The 21,293-nt window shown below is 45.1% G+C and overlaps 1 protein-coding gene across 1 annotated transcript; it reads right to left on the reverse strand.

Annotated features, from left to right (window-relative positions):
- Positions 1-386: 386 nt before the first annotated feature.
- LOC105910570 (VPS10 domain-containing receptor SorCS3-like) lies at positions 387-21,068 on the reverse strand. Its single transcript, XM_042706167.1, has 16 exons — positions 20,775-21,068; positions 19,673-19,772; positions 18,091-18,249; positions 17,270-17,343; positions 17,067-17,131; positions 16,589-16,704; positions 16,365-16,454; positions 15,313-15,489; positions 14,571-14,702; positions 12,423-12,525; positions 12,063-12,139; positions 11,792-11,883; positions 10,627-10,734; positions 1,527-1,644; positions 1,093-1,226; positions 387-492 (listed from the first exon to the last, which is right to left on the reverse strand). Exons 2-16 carry the CDS (start codon positions 19,727-19,729, stop codon positions 387-389), a joined length of 1,608 nt encoding a protein of 535 aa, XP_042562101.1. The 5' UTR covers positions 19,730-19,772; positions 20,775-21,068.
- Positions 21,069-21,293: the final 225 nt, after the last annotated feature.

A 21,293-nucleotide genomic window follows, 5' to 3' on the forward strand; every position in this document is an offset into this window, starting at 1 on the left:
AGCCCTTCTCTCTGTCTCACAAAGGGACAATACAAGCCAGCCTGGATCAACTAGTACAGCGTCAGACTTCAGGTCTGAAAGTCGCTGGTCCCAGTCTGCACTTAAAGTGGGGCGACCTCAAATGTTTACACCTCCACGGTCCTCATCTCTCACGTTTCCTGCCACATGACCACTAGAATGACAACCTACCTGTCAATCAAAAACTTGTAAGTCAATGTTACCTACTACCATGGTATTAGTGTGTACACAATAGGTCTTACACTAGAGCAACCCCTAGCGTGTGTACGTGTGAATTAATTCAGGTGTGTGTGTGTGTGTGTGTGTGTAGTGATGAGAGTGTGAATAACTCTACAGTTCTGTACGTGTGTGTGTGTGTGTGTATATGCTCACCCACTGATCTGTCCTGATGTGCAGTTTGTTCCTATGCCAGACCCTTGGTACCAGAATGCAGGAGAGCAGATCCCATCCAGCTGTCGCTCAAACCCATAATCACTAAATACACAGACACACACACACACACACACACACACACACACACACACACACACACACACACACACACACACAAATAGGTACATAATTCTGTAGACATCCTGTGTTCAATCATTTCCCATCATGCATCCTGAAGCCCCTCCCACACACCACATTCCCTGCCTTCAGACACCATCTCAGAGAAACACAGAAACAAACATGCATCGCGGTTCCAGAAGTGCCATCAGGAACCCCCTGCAGAAACAACACCCAGAACACACACTAAAAGAACATTTAGAACACACACTGCAGGAACCAGAAGACCCACTACAGAAACTTCTGGAAGCCACATTGCATAAATAACATCAAGAAAACACACTGCAGAAACGTCTAGAACACACTGCAGAAACATCTAGAACACACTGCAGAAACATCTAGAACACACTGCAGAAACATCTAGAACACACTGCAGAAACGTCTAGAACACACTGCAGAAACATCTAGAACACACTGCAGAAAGTTATCAAAGACATCTAGGAAACACCACAGAAACTTCTACAATACACTGCAACACTTCTACAACACACTGCAGTCTCTTCTGGTGTTTCAGATTTCACTCACCACTCAAAGTCGTACGGTGCGCATGAGCAGCTTTCTGCCGACACCAGCTTCAGATACCGCCGTCCCAGAATGCACCTGCTTCCTGGCCGACGCTTCCTGAAGTTTTGCCTCTGGCCCATTACACACGGCTCCCCCTACAGCACAGGAGGGGAAATAGTGTGTGTGCATGTGCATGTATGTGTGTGTTTGTCTGTGTGTGTGTGTGTGTGTTTGAGTGTGTGTTTGTGCACACACAGGTAAGGACTTGGCCACGAGTCTGGAGGTGTTCTGGCCAGATGGACACTCCCTAGACAAACCTCTGGACCGCAGCGACATGAACAGTCCTGGAGGTGCTCTACCCCAGTTGCCAGGTCTGGTATCTCCCGAGCCAAACTGTGTGTGTGTGTGTGCGTGTGTGTGGGTATGCTAGTGTGCGTGTGTGTGTGTCTGTGTACCTGATTGAGTAGTGGCCAGATCTGGTAGTCTTCTGAAGTGCACTGCCGGTTGAAGAGGTTCCTGTAGTTCACTTTGATGAGCTGCCAGTCAGACCGATGGCTCAGGTGGCCAAAGAACCTAAAGAACAACAACAACAACAACAATAACAACATCATTGAGTAATCTAATACTGCTTTCAAGCGAGAAGGACACTTCACACTGCTTCTGCTTGACCTAGGGTTAGGGTCACTTTTCTGTCATTTCCATTCTTTCTACATTATTTTAATATCCACATGGACAATGGACACGGACAATCCACCAGACGCAAGCTTATAATATCACCAGTGTAAAACACCAGACACAAGCCTATAATATCACCACAGAAAAACACCATACACAAGCCTATAATGTCACCACAGAAAAACACTAGACACAAGCCAACAATATCACCACAGAAAAACACCAGACACAAGCCTATAATATCACCACAGAAAAACCCCATACACAAGCCTATAATGTCACCACAGAAAAACACTAGACACAAGCCAATAATATCACCACAGAAAACCCCCAGAGACATGGCCAATAATATCACCACAGAAAAACATCACACACCCTCCAAGGGAAGGCAAATGAGAGGCTCTTTCATCTGTGCTAAAATCTAAACAGACTCCCTTGCGCTGATTCATGATTGACATTTTAATTAACGTCTGTGCTCACTCCAACAGAACAGCAATTAATCAGTCATTTTAGTGTGTGTGTGTGTGTGCGCGCATGCTCAAGCTCCTGCGATAATGCAGTGGTGTGTGTGTGTGGGCATGTGTATGTCTGTCTATGCTAATGCTTGTGTAATTATGCACTTGTATTTGTGTGTGACTGTGTGTGTGTTTACATGCTTTTGCACACACACACACACACCGTCACGGGCCAACAAGGCCAGGACGGAATTCAAGACCCAAAAGCAGATAACAGTTAGATTTAAGACAAAAATAGTCTTTAGTAGTCTTTAATAGAGTTAAAAAACATAGTGTTAAATAGTCTTTAATAGAGTTAAAAAAACAGCTAATCTGGGAAGACAGGCAATGAATCACAAGGACTTGACAAAAAAAACTCATGTTGGTGGCAGTGTGTGTGTGTGTGTTTGTGTGTGTGCGCGCATGCTCAAGCTTCTGCAATAGTGCAGTGGTGGGTGTGTGTGTGTGTGTGCTCACGTTGGTGGCTGGAGGTGTCAAATACAGGCAAAATCATGAGGCAGAGAGATGTGGTCGAGAACAATAGTCTAGTGTAGTGTGTGTGTGTGTGTGTGTGTGTGTGTGTGTGTGTGTGTGTGTGTGTATACGTGTGAGAAGAGAGATGTGGTTGAGAACAATAGTCCAGGCAAGGCTGTTAACAAGGGAGCAGTAACATGAACATGACTCTCTCTCTCTCTCACACACACACACACACACACACACTCACAGAATGATCTGGCAAGACAACTTGGAAGATCTTAAATAAAGTCCATGATGAGTCGTGATCAATAACAGGTGAGTGAGGTTATGTTCAGACTGAAGGCAAATCGAATCAGTCGATTCAGTCAGATCTTTTCAAATCGAGTCAGATCTTTTGAGATGACTGTCCAGTTGGAGGAAGCCCACAGCCCAAGAGAAGGAGGGAGAGGGAGGGGGACATTGAGCAGCTAGACAGGACTAGGTGTACGCTCCATGAGAGCTGGAGGAAAGCTGCACCCCGAAGAGAAAGTGGGCCTGAAGGTGCTATGAATCAAAATCAGAATCAGAATCAGAATAGTATTTATTGCCAAGTAAGTTTACACCTACCTGGAATTTGCTCTGGTGTATAGGTGCATACAGTGAACATAAAAACATACATACACATACATACACAAGTACTACACATAACATAAAACATAAAAACACACTAAGTACTACACAAAACAGAAGTACTTCAGATAAAACGTCTCGGTTACTTACGTAACCTCGGTTCCTTAAGCAGGAACCAGATATAACAGTATGGTACATGACACTAGTCATGAGCCTAAATCGAAGCATTTATCCATTCACACCTGAAAGGCCGCGAGATCTGTCAGTGCGCACTCCTGAGCCCGCCCCCTCAGGAGTCTATATCTTGGATTGCGCACCAGATCTCTGTCTTGGAATGAAAACTGAGCAAGAATATCAAACCAAGGTCACACTGTACACGGCAACTTTGTTATATCTGGTTCCTGCTTAAGGAACCGAGGTTACGTAAGTAACCGAGACGTTCCTTATCACAGTTCACTGCGATATAACAGTATGGGACCCTATACATTCCCGCGTGATAAGTGGCAGCCAATCACACACACCAGCTTTATTGAAGCCTTTGCCCTCATAGAGGTTCATACGGCCACTGGCGGTGAACATATTAACAGGGCAACCTTTATCATAGGCGGCATGGATCTGTGATCCTGCGCCTGTAGGAAACCACCCTGGAATGTTTCATGTGCAACATAACATGTAGACACCAATGAACACACCTATCATATACACCGTTCTCAGGCCAGGGGATTCAGAGATCGCTTGCCCGCAGAACGCTATGAAGAAAACTAGGTTCAGCCACATCTAACATATAGAATCTAATGAAAGTGTGGCGAGAACTCCAGCTTGCAGCTTTGCAAATATCTTCCACTGAGACGCCCTTTAGCAAGGCCTAGGAAGACGAGACCCCCCGCGTAGAGTGCGCATGCAACTTCTCCGGGGGATCTAAAGACAAGCTCTTATAAGACAACACGATAGCCTCTACTATCCAACGGGAGAGGCTCGGTTTTGATAGAGGTCTGCCTTTTGCACGTGCGCCAAAGCACACAAATAGCTGATCTGACTGTCTGAAAGCTCGAGTGCGCTCTGCGTAACAGCGGAGAGCGCGCACTGGACAGAGCTTATTCAAACGTTCCTCCTCTGCTGACGCAAAAGGAGGATGCGAGAAAACTGCTAATTCAATCACCTGATTGCGGAATGGGGTTACCACCACTTTAAGTGTGTAAGCAGCATTAGGTCGCATAACCACTCTGTCACCAGCGATCGAGAACTGAAGGCACGATTGGCTGACTGACAGGGCTTGCATGTCACCAACGCGCTTTGCTGACGTTAACGCCAGCAGCAGCGCAGTCTTTAAAGAGACAAACTTTTTGTCCACTGTCTCCAGGGGCTCGAACGGAGGCCCTGTGAGAGCACGTAACACCACTAGCAGATTCCAAGAGGGTATGAGGTGTCTCTCTGGCACCGTAGTTGAGGTGACCTGGTATATGAACTGCCCTGAGGGTAAGGACGTGCCTCGCTGCCCACAGGAGCAGGCGAGTCGCCCAATGGTGTAGTGACTGGGAGTGCACTCCGCCTTGACGGTTTATATACGCCAAGGTCGCAGTGTTGTCCGTCCTCACTAACACATGCTGACCACTCAGTCTGGGCAGAAAGTGTCGTAGAGCCAGGACTACTGTCCGCAGCTCTAACACATTTATATGAGACGCGGCCTCTGTCACAGACCAGAGACCGTTCACGCCTCTTCCTTCGCAGACCGCCCCCCACCCTATGGTGGAGGCGTCTGTGGTCACCACTACGCGACACGACACTATGCCCATAGTGCCCGACGCGGCGAGAAACCAGGGGGTTCTCCAGATCGCCAGGGCTTTCCTGCATCTGGAGGACACCACTACTCTGCGGTGCCTGTCTGTGACTGCGTTGAGCCTCATAGACAGGTACCATATTTGGAATGGCCGCATACGCAACATCCCCAGCGGGAGTGCGATAGCGGCTGACGCCATCATTCCTAACAGGCGTTGGCAGCACAGCGACGAGACTGACTGTCCCAGTCGGAACTGGCGCACGCATGTTTTGATGGCATTTATTCGTTCTTGAGACAGCCTGACCTCCATGGAGGTGGAGTCTACACCGCGTTCCACATTATTATGCAAATTACACTTTGCTCAGATTTTCCTAAATAGTAATGCACAGTCAGTCAGTATCATTTTCAAGTCATCAACTGTTAGAGTATAATTCAAATTTTATTGAACAAACCTCCTAATGATAACAAAAAACTCAAAATGCAGTGTTCCAAATTATTATGCAGAATTTCAGAGTTTCAAGATATTTTATAGGTTGTAAAGAACAAAAAATTGTCATTTGTTGAATTTGCAGCATTAGGAGGTCATATTTACTGAAATCAAAAAAAGTTTGAATCAAAAACATCTTAACAGGTCAAGTTACATGTTAACATAGGACCCCTTCTTTGATATCAACTTCACAATTCTTGCATCCATTGAACTTGTGAGTTCTTTGATAGTTTCTGCTTTAATGTCTTTGCAGGATGCCATGATAGCCTCCCAGAGCACCTGCTTGGATGTGAACTGCCTTCCATCCACATAGATCTTTTGCTTGATGATGCTCCAAAGGTTCTCAATAGGGTTAAGGTCAGGGGAAGATGGGGGCCACACCATGAGTTTCTCTCCTTTTATGCCCATAGCAGCCAATGCCCCAGAGGTATTCTTTGCAGCATGACATGGTGCATTGTCATGCATGAATATGATTTTACTACGGAAGGCACGGTTCTTCTTTTTGTACCACAGAAGAAAGTGGTCAGTCAGAAACTCTACATACTTTGCCGAGGTCATTTTCACACCGTCAGGGACCCTGAAGGGGCCTACCAGCTCTCTCCCCATGATTACGGCCCAAAACATGACTCCGCCACCTCCTTGTTGACGTCTCAGCCTTGTTGGGACATGGTGGCCATTCACCAACCATCCACTACTCCATCCATCAGGACCATCAAGGGTTGCACGCACTCATCCGTAAACAAAACAGTTTGAAAGTTAGTCTTCATGTAGTCCTGAGCCCACTGCAACCTTTTTTGCTTGTGAGCTTGGTTTAGGGGTGGCCGAATAACCAACCTCTTGAGCATCCTACATCTTGACGTTCGCGAGGCACCATCGGCTTCAAACACCTGTTTGCTGCTATTCAATGGCATTTTAGTGGCTGCTCTCTTAACCCTACGCATTTATTTGGCAGAAATCTTCCTTATTTTGCCTTTGTCTGAACGAACCCGCTTGTGCTGTGAATCGGTGACAAATTTCTTCACCGTCCGATGATCACGCGCAATTCTTTTGGAAATATCCAATGTTGTGATACCTTGACAAAGGTATTGCACTATTTGCCGCTTTTCAGCAGCAGAGAGATCCTTTTTCTTCCCCATTTTGCCTGAAACATGTAGCTTGCTTAACAATGTGGAACATCCTTCTTAAGTAGTTTTCCTTTGATTGGGCTCACCTGGCAAACTAATTATCACAGGTGTCTGGGATTGATTTCAATCATTCAAATAGACACAATACCATCCATGAGTTTAATTGAAAAACCAAAAAATGAATGTTTATGAAATACACAAATACAATTTGCCTAATAATGTGGAACTCGGTGTAGAACCATGCCTAGAAAATGCGTAATTTGCTTTGGGCACAGAACGCTTTTTTCCCTGTTTATCACAAAGCCCAGTCGATACAGGTGCGCCACCACTAGATGCACCGCTGCAGCCTCTAAATGAGCAGCTATTAACCAGTCGTCCAAATAATTGTATACGCGTAAGCCGCGTAGACGTAATGGGGTGATGGCTGCTTCTACGCACTTTGTGAATACCCTCGGCGCTAGAGCTAATGGCAGTGCGTTGAATTGGTATGCTATTCCTCCGAATGCAAACCTCAGATATCTCCGATGTCTGTGGTGGATCGGAACGTGGAAATATGCGTCTTTTAAGTCTATCGTGATAAACCAATCGTTTGGCCTTATAAACTGCACAAGCCGGCGTGGGATCAGCATTCTGAACCGTAGCGGCATGAGTGCTTTGTTTAACACACATAGATCTAATATTGGCCGATAATTCCCGTCCTTTTTTGGGACCAGGAAGTAACGGCTGTAGAAGCCTGAAGCTTCCTCCTCGGGAGGAACTATGCTTATCGCTTCTTTTCTGAGCAGGGAGACTATCTCTTCCCGTAGGAAGTGAGACTGCTCTCGCTGCTGTGCTGCAGGCTGAGCTGGAGGGCGGAAGGGGTGTCTCTGCCAGCCTCGCCTGGTGGGCACCTTCGTTGGTTGAGCTGGCGAGCGGAACCCGCTTCGCTTCTGGCCCAGTGTGGGTGTGGTGCGTCCTGAGGAGGACGTCTCAACCGGGCCGCTAGAGCGAGGCATCCAAGCCTGGAATACCTCCCTGCTCTTCTGCTGTTCCTCGAACCTGGCAGCCATTGTGACCACTGCTTCACCGAAGACGCCCTGGACAGAGACCGGGGCGTCGAGGAGTGGTGCTTTCTCTCTGTCTGAGAGCTTAGCCAGTGATAGCCACAGAGACCTCTGGGTAGCCACCGCGGCACCCATCACCCTCCCCAGTGCCTGTGAGGTGCACCGAGTCAGTCTGAGTGACAGATCCGTCGCGTGACGGAGCTCTGCCACAGACGGATGATCCTCCCCCAGCGACAAGGCAAGCTCAGTCAGGAGCTTTGCCTGATAGCGCTGTAGCAGCGCAGCCGTGTTGGTTGTGCAGGCAGCCTGCCCTGCAGCCAAGTAGGCTTTCTCTGCCAGCTGAGCCTGGTGCCTGGCCACCCGCATAGGCAGGAGAGGCTTCTGGCCGAGGCGCATCGTGGGGGAGGCGGGCGAGAGGTAGCCCGCTACTGCATCCTCCACCTGAGGGAAGGAGAGGTAGCCACTCTCACTAGCCCTGTGGAGCTGCATGTAGGACGCGAACCCCGGCACCGGGGCTCGGCCCGAGTAGGGGGTCGCCCATGTCGCCTGCAGTTCCTCGTGCACCTCCTCAAAGAAGGGGATGCAGCTGGGAACTGGCGCGGCGGGGCCAGCATAAAACTCCCCGTCCAGCAGCGAGGACCGCACACTGGGAGGGGGAGGGAGAGGGAGCCCGAGGCAGCTGGCTGCTCTCAGCGCAACCTCGTGGAGTTGCTGGCCCAGAATCCGTGACGAAGTAGGGGGTGTATCCACCCGCGGCTTAACGTCCTGGCTTGTCTGCATTGCCTCTGCGATTGAGCTGTGCTCATCGGAGTAGTCCAGCAGACTATCATCATCTAGGCCGATGTCCAGCTCGAGTTCGGGCAGGACACCGCCCAGTGGTAGCTCCTCCGCCTCGCTGCCCGCAGCCCCAGGGCTAGCAGGTGGCGGTGACGGGGAGAGGCCAAAGAGTGGAGCTGCAGCTGCAAGGCGGCTGCTCTCACTCACAGAGCCCACGGCTGGAGGCGCACTCGGTCCTACAGGGGCGTTAGCCCCGGATGGAGCCGGTGCAGCCCCCTCGGCGCCCTTGCGCTCCCATAGCGCAAGGCGCCTGGTAGCCTTAGCTAGCGTGAGGCTAGCACAGATGGCACAGACAGGGTCACCGCCCGAGAGCGCGACCACTGCGTGGTCCCTGCCGAGGCAGGTCATGCACCGACGGTGGCGGTCACCCTTGACACGGGGTAGTGTCTGGACATCTTTTTTAATCTGAAAGTAGAAGAAAGTATTAAACACAAGCACACTATCAGCAACGAACACGTTGTTAGCAAGCTAGCAGGCTAGTCAGAAACTTAGCCAGCTAGGCAGCTAGGATAGCAGCTACTACTTCCAAAATGAACTTGAGCCAACGAATTTTGCAGCGCCCTGAGCTAGTGAGGGTTAAAGAACCCGGATAACTCACCAACCCGTAGAGAGCAAAAGCACACAAAACTCTTTGACTTTTGGTAGCGTAGAGGATACACTCGGATCTGGCACTTCGTTTCTTGCGAAGTTTTCAAAGAGACAGAGATCTGGTGCGCAATCCAAGATATAGACTCCTGAGGGGGCGGGCTCAGGAATGCGCACTGACAGATCTCGCTGCCTTTCAGGCGTGAATGGATAAATGCTTCGATTTAGGCTCATGACTAGTGTCATGTACCATACTGTTATATCGCAGTGAACTGTGATAAGGAACACAGTATATAGGATACAATATATATAAAAAAAATTATATAAAAAGGAAAATTAGAAGGTAAAATGCAAAATGCAGGGCAGGAGTGCAAAAGTGAATGTGCAATGTGCAGTGTGCAATGTAGTGTGTGGTAACATAACACAGACTTGAGGTGTGGGGGCGGGATAAGAGTCCAAGTCAGGTGGGGGTCCCGGGCCTTGTTAATAAGGCCAACTGCAGCCGGGAAGAAGCTGGTTTTGTGGTTTTGTGGGACGAGCTCAAGCAAAGGCTTGCCAAACTGAGGAGAGCGGAGATTCTTCAATTTCTTCATAGATCCCTTTAAGCCTAACCCTAACCCCGCCAGATGCTGATTGGGAAGAGCAGGGACGTGCACAGGGGGGCTAAGGTTGCCCAGGCAACTGCCAGTCTGCCCTCCTCGACTCAAGCTGCCCCTCCGAAGGAAATATATATATTTTTTAAATAGTATAACGGCTGCACAATTTCATGTAGGCCTAGATAAAAAAATTGCGGAATATGTGTGCGGGGGGAGGGGGCGTGGCTGCGGCGGTTAGTGATCGACCCTGACAATTTCACAGTTTCAAGTGATATAGGCAGAATATGCGCGTGGGGGGAGGGGGCGTGGCGGCTGCGGCGGTTACAAAAATGAACGCGTTGCCCTTTTTTCAGGGCAGAGCAATGGCCCTTAGAAATTCCTGTGCACGTCCCTGGAGGGAGAGAAGTGGGAAAATAAACACCACCAAGGAGGAGCTGGAACAAAGGGTTAGGGTTAGGATAAGGGTTATGAATCAGCCTTGGTTAGGGTTAGGGTTGGCCACTTTGTGTACCTACCACTGCATTGATTTTGTGGTAACAAAATCCCTGTATCCATGAAGCATTATAAACACATTTATAAATGTGTATTCATAAGACATTATAACTAACGTTATGATGTTGTAATAAAAGCCCTACATGACTATTATTATCTTTGATAATACCTCATCAGCATATGTATTTCCTGACTGCAAAACTTTAGTTTCCTTTTCCGTCGGTCGGTCGGCGGTTCCATGATTCCATTCTATTGTGCTTCCATTTGTATGTCTTCCTCTCTATGTGTGTGTGTGTGTGTGTGTGTGTGTGTCTGTGTGTGTGTTCGTGTGTGTGAATGTGTGTGTGCCGTACACTTACGTGATAATGTGGTGATGTGTGTCCTGTTCCATCAGAACTCCATCCACAAATAGAGGTGAGGCAGAGAACCTGTACTGTAGCCAACTCCTTCCTTCATCAATACTCAGCCTAAACACAAACTCACACAGACACACAGACACACAGACACACACAGACACACAGACACACACACACACACACAGACACACAGACACACAGACACACACATTACACCTCCATGGGCCATGCCAGCTACCCTATGTGACACTGACATGAATGCTTCAATAGGGGGTTTCTCAGGCATACAAAAGATCAACTCAAATAACCACTGGTAGGGTTAGGGTTAGGGTTAACCAGTTGTATGACACATACAAGAAACTCTTACAACCATGGTTACATATGAGGCGGGATTACAAGGTTATTACACATGAACTGGGATTTCTAATGTTTCTGTAATACTTTATCCTCATGCAGCACACACTCACACTAACAACCCCATGTAACCTGTTTTCCTTACACACACACACAAACACACACATATATGCATACACACAAACACACTCACACACACACACACACTTGTGCATATACACTCATATGCACACACCAAGGCTATAATATTTTTTCAGGCCCTGGGCTCTGTAAAGCGCCTTGAGAAAATTCTATTGTTTTGGCATCATATAAATAAAACTGAATTTAACACATTATGCTAAGGCATTTATACGGATAAAATGGCCATGTTCATTTAATCTGATTTATCTCTCTCATATAGCATGACCTTTGCCCCCTAATGCTAATGGCTGTGAAAACATTGTTCCTCATCACTTTAACCATTAAGTACTTATACGCATATTAGGCAGCCGAACTCTGCCCACTCACTTTATCTCTTTCTTCCCCTCCTAGTTTAGATGGTCTCCACTTTGGGATGCTGCTGTAGTCTGTCCACCTGATCTACTTGCAGAACCCTCTGCCTACCCCTACCCATCCCCAGCACACTGTCATGCATTCATTCTACCCCACTCATGATACATCTACATACTCTGTGCCTGTTATGCAAATAACTGCCACCTTACTTGTTGATTGGTTTACCTGGAAAATGAAATTAATCTATGTTTGATATAAACCGCTGGATTGGAGATTGTCTGGTAATTTCAACACATCAACTCACATGCCAGCAGTAACTCACCACAGATGGCTGATGGGAACTGAAGCTTGGGTGATTGCTAGCAAAGCTCCACCATCTTCCAGAAACCACACACGTTGTTCTTTATCAAATACCTGATATCATCAGAAAAATCATCATCATCATCATCATTCATCATCATCATCCAGAAACAACACATGTCGCTCTTCATCTAAGACCTGATATCATCATCAGAAACTACACTCCAGATGTGTCCTACATCACAGGAATCTCTAATAACTCCCCAACCCCTCTCTACACCCAGGGGTCGTACCTGTCTCCAGGTATTTCCTGCATCAGAGGAGAGGAAGGTCCTAGTGTTGTGATTGGTCAGCTCTGAGCCCACAGTGCCTAAAAAGATTACAGTTCAGTCTTTGATTGGTTGACTGGGCATGTGTAGGCAAGTGTGTGAGTGCGTGTGTGTGTGTGTGAGAGAGAGTGTGTGTGTGTGTGTGTGTGTGTGTGAGTGTGTGAGTGTGAGTGTCAGTGTGTGTGTGTGTGTGTGTGTGTGCGTGTGAGTATGCGTGTGTGTGAGTGTGTGTGTGCGTCTCTGTGTGTGTGTGTGTGTGTGTGTGTGTGTCTGTGTGTGTGTGTGTGTGTGTGTGTGTGTGTGTGTGTGTGCGTGTGTGTGTACCTGTTGCAATAATAAGCCCCGGCGCAGAAGCTGAGCTTATGATGCTATCAGGAGAGTATGGACTCTCAGACATCCGTAGGTGCAAGTGAAGAGAGCAGGAAGGCTGAAACCACATATTTCACTTAACATGAAGTCATCAAAAACATGAACTCAATATCAAATAAGAGTCGAAGATATTCATATTCTTAATCAGCACTGATACATATTTACACACAGCTACATGTGTTAAAGGTAGCCTTGCAGTCCAAACTGGTCTTGTTGCCAAGACAAAAATAATATGCTGTTTTTTACACACACTACCAAGTCATCAGAAAACTGTTTATGTAATTATCTTTAGAAATGTTATGACCCCCTGTGCCCCCTTCAGGCGTGACCAGAGGGTACTTACTCGACCATAGAGGGTACTTACTCGACCATAGAGGGTAGTTACTAGACCATAGAGGGTAGTTACTAGACCACAGAGTGTAGTTACTAGACCATAAAGGGTTGTTACTAGACCATAGAGGGTAGTTAGTAGACCATAGAGGGTAGTTAGTAGACCACAGAGGGTACTTACTAGACCATAGAGGGAAGTTACTAGACCATAGAGGATAGTTAATAGACCAGGGAGGGTAGTTATTAGACCAGGGAGGGTAGTTATTAGACCAGGGAGGGTAGTTAGTAGATCAGGGGGTAGTTAGCTGTGTTGTATAGTAACGAAGTAGAAATACTTCGTTACTGTACTTAAGTCGTTTTTTTGGATATCTGTACTTTACTTTACTACTTATATTTCTGTTTACTTTTACTTTTACTTCGCTACATTTTGCAAAGAAAACTGATACTTTTACTCCGATACATTCCCCCTGAAACCTTCGTTACTCGTTACAAAATCAAATCATCTTTAGAAAAAAAAATGATCATGAGAGTGACAAGACCAACGTCGGGGACTGTGGTAGAACACAGACTGCAAGCAGGTTTGGCGAATCAGTGGTCCTAGCGCACGTTAATGCGCTATTGACCGTTCGCAAAAGCCCCGTCCTCTTAGTTACTGTTGCTACTTCTTTTGAACTCGTTCATGCACTACTATACTGTCTGAGTGTCAGTGATTCTTTTTGGAGTAATATCTCCGCAATATCCTCCAGATCAAGGCAAAATGGACTGCAATATGCAGTGGAAGGATATATCCAAAACATTAAGATCAACAACGAAGGGGACACAACAATAATCGAAGCAAAAGCACACAGGTCTCAATCAAAAAATGAGAAACCCCACGACCTCTTCATTAAATGCCACCAGCACAACCTTGTAGACTAGTCATGTTCTTTCACCGCTGGGTAAGATCTGTATATAATATTTCAAGCTAGCTAATAACCTACAAAGATTATTTATTCTTATTCTTTATTCCATCTCTGGCGACGAATCTAGCTAGCTAGCTAGGATGGTGTCAATCTACAGTACAGTAACGTAGCAGTGTGGAGCAAAATAGTTGCTAGTAACGTTATTGTTCAAGGGATGTGTGTGCATGTTGCTGAAAGTATTTCACAGTCACTGTACCGATAACTTGCTTGTAAAACTGATGATCCTGATGTAATGCTATGGCTTTGTATCAGATCGCCAGGTTATTGCTCTCAGGTTGTGCCTTATGCATACCTTGGGATACTCAGGAGCCCATTCACAAAATGTTACAAAGATTAAAATTTTAAAAATTCATAATGGCTTTTTGGGACGTTTTGTTTGAAGATGAACAAAATATTTTTCAGTTTCAAGTAATGACTGGGTTGTTACTTTCGGTGCTGCTTTAATATTGCCTATTGTGTTAAAATTGTGTTAAAATAAGGCCCAGTTTATAAGTATGCTCATTCTAGTCGGAATGAACTTCAAAATTCTGACCCTTTGCTTTTTTATTAACAGCATTTACTTGTACTTTAACTTTCAATACTTAAGTACATTTAATATCAGAAAATTACTTTTGATACTTAAGTACAGTAAAGATCAGATACTTTAAGACTTTTACTCAAGTAGTATTCTAAAAGGTTACTTTTACTTTTACTTGAGTCATTTTCCAGTAAGGTATCTTTACTTTTACTCAAGTATGGCTTTTGGGTACTTTATACACCACTGGTAGTTAGTATACCAGAGGGTAGTTACTAGACCAGGGAGGGTACTTACCAGGCTACAGTGGGGCTCGGTGGCTGGTGGTATAAGCAGACGCCACATCTGACCCTGACTGAAGCTGATGAATGTCCTCACACGACCCCCCTCCCTCCTGTTAGCCAACAACACACCGCTAACACCAGCCACCTGACACACACACACACACACACACACACACACACACACACACACACGTATATATATATATACACTTAAAGACATAAACAACATACACAAATACACATACACAGACACACATACACACACAGACCACACACATATACACAAAGACTTTACACATACAACCCCACACCACCCAAACCTCACGCATACACAGAGTTACACACAGGGACCATAACCCAAACATGGTGTTCTGTGCCGATGATGTCCATGTCCTGGGCACACATTAACATTGGAACTCCAAGACTCCACCCAGTTAAATAACCATTATGGGAAAAGGTAATGTCTCCTCCAAATATATACATTCAGTGTTTGATTGTGTGCACATTTGTCTATGAATGTGTGCATGTGAGTCCGGCTGCGTCTGAGAAATGTCTGTGTGTGTTTATGAATGTATGAGTCAGAGAGTAACCATGCATATCTGTGAATGTGTGAGTGTGACTGTGTTTGTATAGGTCTGTATACATGTGTGAGTGTGTGTATGTGTGTGTGTATGTGTGTGTGTGTGTGTGTGTATGTATGTGTGTATTAGTGTGTGTGAGTGTGTCTGTGTGTGTGTATGAGAATGAGTCAGTACCTTATATACATCCATATTGAGTATTCCAGCTACTGATCGTGATATGCGGACATAAGTTAGGGCAGGGCTGAAGTAGTTTCCATGGCGATCAGACATGTAGAGGCTGTAGGTGTCATTCTCGTCCCATTGCTGAACCCCAGCCAGGACCTGGCCTTCTGTACTTATGATGTGCATATCCTACACACACACACACACACACACACACACACACACACACACACACACACACACACACACACACACACACACACACACACACACACACACACACACACAACACACACACACACACACACACACACACACACAGTTACATATATGGACTCCAGCCAGTTAGTTCTTATGGTGTGCATATCCTACAAACACACAGTGTAGTCTTTGCAGACCACTGGACAGATATATAGAGCTCTATATATACACACACACCACTGGACAGAGGTATATAGAGCTTTATATATACACACACACCAGTGGACAGATATATAAAGAGCTCTATTTACACACCCACACCAGTGTACAGATATATATAGAGCTCTATATACACACCCACACCAGTGTAGATATATATAGAGCTCTATATACACACACACACACTAGTGGACAGATATATATAGAGCTCTATATACACACACACACCAGTGGACACATATATATAGAGCTCTATATACACACACACACCAGTGGACAGATATATATAGAGCTTTATATACACACACCAGTGGACAGAGATGTATAGAGCTCTATATATACACACCATTGTAAATGGGGTGGTAGTAGTTAAGACCTGATAAGCTTTGGTGTGCTAGTACCTATGGAAACAAACCAATACTTATTCAGATCTGATGTTTTTTTTAAATTTAAATCATTCCTGAGTTAAAGCTTAAGAGCATAGTCAGCATAACCTGGACTACTCTTCAAAGTGTGGTTAAGATAGTCTTTTGCAACTGGAGGTAAACAACATACACAAAGCTTTGACTGGGATTAGGGTTACTGCCTATGGTTAGGGTTACTGCATATGGTTACTTTACTTCCAGTGGATGATGTATACGTACCTTAGGCAGACAGTATTTGGGGAGCTGAATGCTCTGGAAAGGTTGTCTCTGATATGAGACAAAGTACTTTGTTGGTCCAACTGTGGTCACCTAGGACAGGGTAAGTAGGCATGTGTTGTCCCACAGAAGACAACAGGATTGAGGATTTTAATATAAGACATAAGGATTTATCTAAATTATTCACAAGAATTACGGAGAAAGGAGCGTAACGCTCAGTGGATCACCTGCACAAACACATAGTCATCTTGCACAACCAGAGATCCTTCATCGATCCGGCCAAAGAAGGGGAACTTCCTGCTGTCAGGACAGCTTCCAGCCAGGCAGGTAATGTACCTCAACACTGCAGCACAAATATGGACACACACACACATACACACTATGCACAAGCAGATAGATCTTCACATATACAGGTACACAGACACACACCCACACCCACAAACACACACACATACACACTATGCACAAGCAGATACATCTACACACATAGAGGTATACAGACATACACACATGCATGCTCAAATATGAACACACACACTCACTCTCTTTGTCAAACACACACATGCACACTCTCTCTGTCAAACACACACACACACATAATGCACAAGCACACGCACACACACACACACAAACACACACACACACACACACAATGCACAAGCACACACACACACGCACATGCACAAGCATACAGATCACACATACATCCACTGGGATCTTGAGCCTCCAGATGCACCAGGTCAGAATCTTCATCCAGCCCCGACACTGCCCTAAACACGCACACAGCAATTTTGTGTGTAGGTCATTAAACAAGGTATTAAACAGCTGTGTGGGCATTAAACATATGTGGGTAAGGGTTACCTAGGTAACCACCAGTCATTACTTATAGTAATTAGATGGGATTATACCAGTAAAACCGTCCTGGAGAAACCGATTCATGGACAAGATTCCAGTTTCTTCCAAAATCCTCAGAGAAGTACAACTGCAAGGGAGACACATGACAGACTGATCAAAGAGCCGGACACATAACAGACTGATTAAAGAGCAAGTAAGCAACAATTTGCCACTTTTTGAAGCCTATTTGTACAAGCCACTAGTACATCTTCAAATTAATGTTAATGGTATGTGGTCATGTAAAGGACGGATAAAAACACCTGCCGTTCCAACTAGCTGCCAAAGCTATGCACTATGCAGTTCTGACTCCAACATGAATTTGGACAAGGTGGTGGTGATATTTAGCATAGGAGTGTATTTACATGATACATAGCGTTGACCACCAATTTTCCATTGTCCCTGTCGTGACTGTCATAATCTAGTCAATCAGAGATGCCTTTACTTACAATAAGAGAGATAAATTATTTTTAAATACTATTCCAGGTTTGCACATCTGCAATATTTGTCAGTGAAACATTAGACTAGAAGGGCAACTAAATCAGTTTAGCTTCAGCCTAGACTATAAGCTTGTTTGCAAAAAAAAGCATCACAATTAAAGGACAGACCAATCACATCATCAACCAATGGACTTTTTCTCATGTTTGTCAACCGACCTGGAAAAATATACTAATTTGCTTGCCTATGATGTCCTTGTGCCGTCCTCTATCAGCATAACGTTAACTTAAGTCTCTTGGGGAGTGAGATGCCAGTAGCCAGTAGCCATCTTTAGGGTGAAACAGCAGGCTGTGAATGGTGTGTGTGTGTGTGTGGGGTGTGTTTGTACGTGTGTGTTTACCTTCTGCTCCTGGCTGTATGCTAGCAGCCAGTCGTCCTCTACGGGGTGAAACAGCAGGCTCTGAATGGTAAAGCTGATGCTGAGCCTCTGGAAGGAGTTGCCCTCGTCTGAACTCACCACCACACTGGAATCCATCTCAGGGTCACTCACCAGCAGAATCTGCCCAACAGGGTACAGATGAAAGGAGACGTGATGGATGGATTTTTAGGAGATCCATGAGCGAGCCTGATCCATCATCCTTTTGCATTGTGCAAACACTTCAGACTCAGGCTCGTCTCAGGGTGTTTTCAGACCTCATACACCTCTTTCAGAATGCATGCGATTCCCGCTGCCCAAACAGTGGTGCTCGAAAGTTCTTTAGAATTAACTATATTTCTGCATAATTATGATCTAAAACATCCTCAGATTTTCATAATGGTTATGAATTGCCAAGTCAAAGTCCTGACCTTAATCCAATACAAATGTTGTGGAAGGACCTGAAACTAGCAGTTAATGTGAGGAAACCCAGTTCATGTGAGGAAACCCAGTTCATGTGTGGAAACCCAGTTAATTTGAGGAAATCCAGTTCATGTGAGGAAACCCAGTTCATTTGAGGAAATCCAGTTCATGTGAGGAAACCCACCAAACTCCTGTTCTGTTCTGCAAGGAGGAATGGGCTAAAATTCCTCCAAGGTGATGTGCAGAAATGATCAGCCATTACCGGAAACCGTCAAGGTGTGCAGGACTGATCACCCATTACCGGAAAACTCCAAGGTGATGAACAGGACTGATCATCCGTTATGTGCAGGACTGATCAGCCGTTACCTGAAGCCGTCAAGGTGTGCAGGACTGATCATCCGTTACCGGAAAACTCCAAGGTGATGAACAGGACTGATCAGCCGTTATATGCAGGACTGATCAGCCATTACCAGAAACATTGAATTGCTGTACAGGTGGGTCACACCAGATGCTGAAAGTAAAGGTTTACATACTTTTGCCACTCACAGATATGAAATGTTGAATCATTTCCCTCATATAATAACTCATCTTTCCTTCGTATAATATTTTTGTCTCATTCGTTTGATTGGGTTCTCATAATCTACTTTCAGGATTTGTGTGAAAATCTGATGATGTTTTAGGTCATTTGCAGAAATATAGAACATTCTAAAGGGTTCACAAACTTACAAGCAGTGGAGCTATGGGATTGTTGTTAGGTCTAATTTGTGTCCAGAGGCAGTTTCAGTGTGATTATTTTGGTGTAACTCTGAGTGTCATTACTGACCTACGGATGATCTGAGGCTAATGCACTATGGTTCAGTTCAAAGGGAAACACCTCCAGCTGTCATCATAAGAAGACCTCACTCCATCAATTCAACTAAGTTGAGAATATGAAAATATATCTAGACGGTTTGACAGCATCAGGGACAGTACGTTTAAAGGTCTAACTACGCCAATAGAACTATGTTTGGATGTCTTACTCAAATTATTAGAACTGCCTTTAATTTGAAATTTGCCCATTGTCATGATGGATCAGCCATGGATCGGCCGTGATTCAACATTTGTGTAGTGATTCTACGTATGAGAGATGTGTGCACTTGTTTACCTTTCTGTTATTGGAGGGGCAAACGTACAGGTAGCTCAGGACCAGTCTGGAATCCATCCTGTCGTTGAGCTTCTCATAGCTGCTTCCTAAATCCAGCGATCTACCATGGGTGCCATGGAAAACATACACGATTGATTACACGATTGATTACATGATCGATAAAAGCCCCTCATGCACAAACATGCACTAACACGAACAAAGCTATGGAGCATGGCTATCTACAGTGAGATATGCAGAGCACAAACACACAAACTCTCTGTCGTAACCCAAACCCTAACTCTACTGGCTCATCTCCTTCTTTTCAGGACCGGTGGGGCTAGGGAACATTGAAGTTGGAACTGACAAGATGATGACACTTCCTGTGGCTTAGATGGCTTAAAGGTGCTATTTCTTGGAAAACAGTTTTTCCTAACTTAAAAAAAAAAAAAGCAGTTTGATGTAACACACAGACACAAGGGCCTTCAAAAACTACTTTGACTTTGTTTCCAATCAGTCACACCCACAACAAGAAAGTAGGTGGAGACAATGGGCCACTTAAGAGAAAACCCCACCCATATTAACATATGACCACCCATAGTTCACGGAAGCATGGATGAGGGAGATGGGGCAAGCTTACAAGGTTACAATCAGTAAGTGGAGGAAATGTGTCATTCCAGAGCAGAGGTCATCGCACATCTAATATGGAAAGGCACTGGAAATCTCTGATTCCATTATATCAATACAGTGGTGCCAGATATTGCAATATTTATGTATTTAATATGATTTTAATTCTATTTTGGTACATACGTCTACCTTGACATACTCTGGTGTACGAAATGTAATATATGTAATATATGGGAGAAATAAATTGGAATGTATCGTAGAATCGAATCGCAATACTAAAATGTAAAGAATCGCAATAATATTGCATTGTAGCTCAAATATCGTGATAGTATTGTCTCGTCACCACTGGCTCACAAACTCAAACATTCTCCAAAACACACACATATAATCAAACAATCAATCAAACAAACACCCCACACATATACAGTAATCAAACAATCAATCAAACAAACAAACAAACTCACACACACTCAAATATACACACACCCATAAAGTTTACCTCCAAAGGGAACTGTCTGTCACTGTTCCCAGGTTGAAGTCGAAGAGTTTTGTGAGAATCAGGATCACCTTAGAAAAGAGAAGGATCTAAGTAACCGTCCAACCTAAGGGGAGATGGTCTATCTCTATCGCTCACTCCCTGTCTTTAATCTAACCAAAGGGGAGATGGTCTATCTCTATCTCTCACCCCCTGTCTTTAATCTAACCAAAGGGGAGATGGTCTATCTCTATCTCGCATTCCCTGTCTTTAATCTAACCTAAGGGGAGATGGTCTATCTCTATCTCTCACCCCCTGGCTTTAGTCCAAATCAAGGGGAGATGGTCTATGTATCTCTCACTCCCTGTCTTTAATCTAACCTAAGGGGAGATGGTCTATCTCTATCTCTGAATCCCTGAGAGCAACATGGCCGCATAGAATACAGCAACTTAGCCCTAAGGTTAGGGTTAGAGCAACATAGCGGCATAGGATGGAGCAACATACCGTTACGGTTAGCCATAGCCACATACGATGAAGTAACAT

The sequence above is a fragment of the Clupea harengus genome, unplaced genomic scaffold (assembly GCF_900700415.2).
Source record: "Clupea harengus unplaced genomic scaffold, Ch_v2.0.2, whole genome shotgun sequence".
In the NCBI taxonomy this organism is placed as follows: Eukaryota; Metazoa; Chordata; class Actinopteri; order Clupeiformes; family Clupeidae; genus Clupea; species Clupea harengus.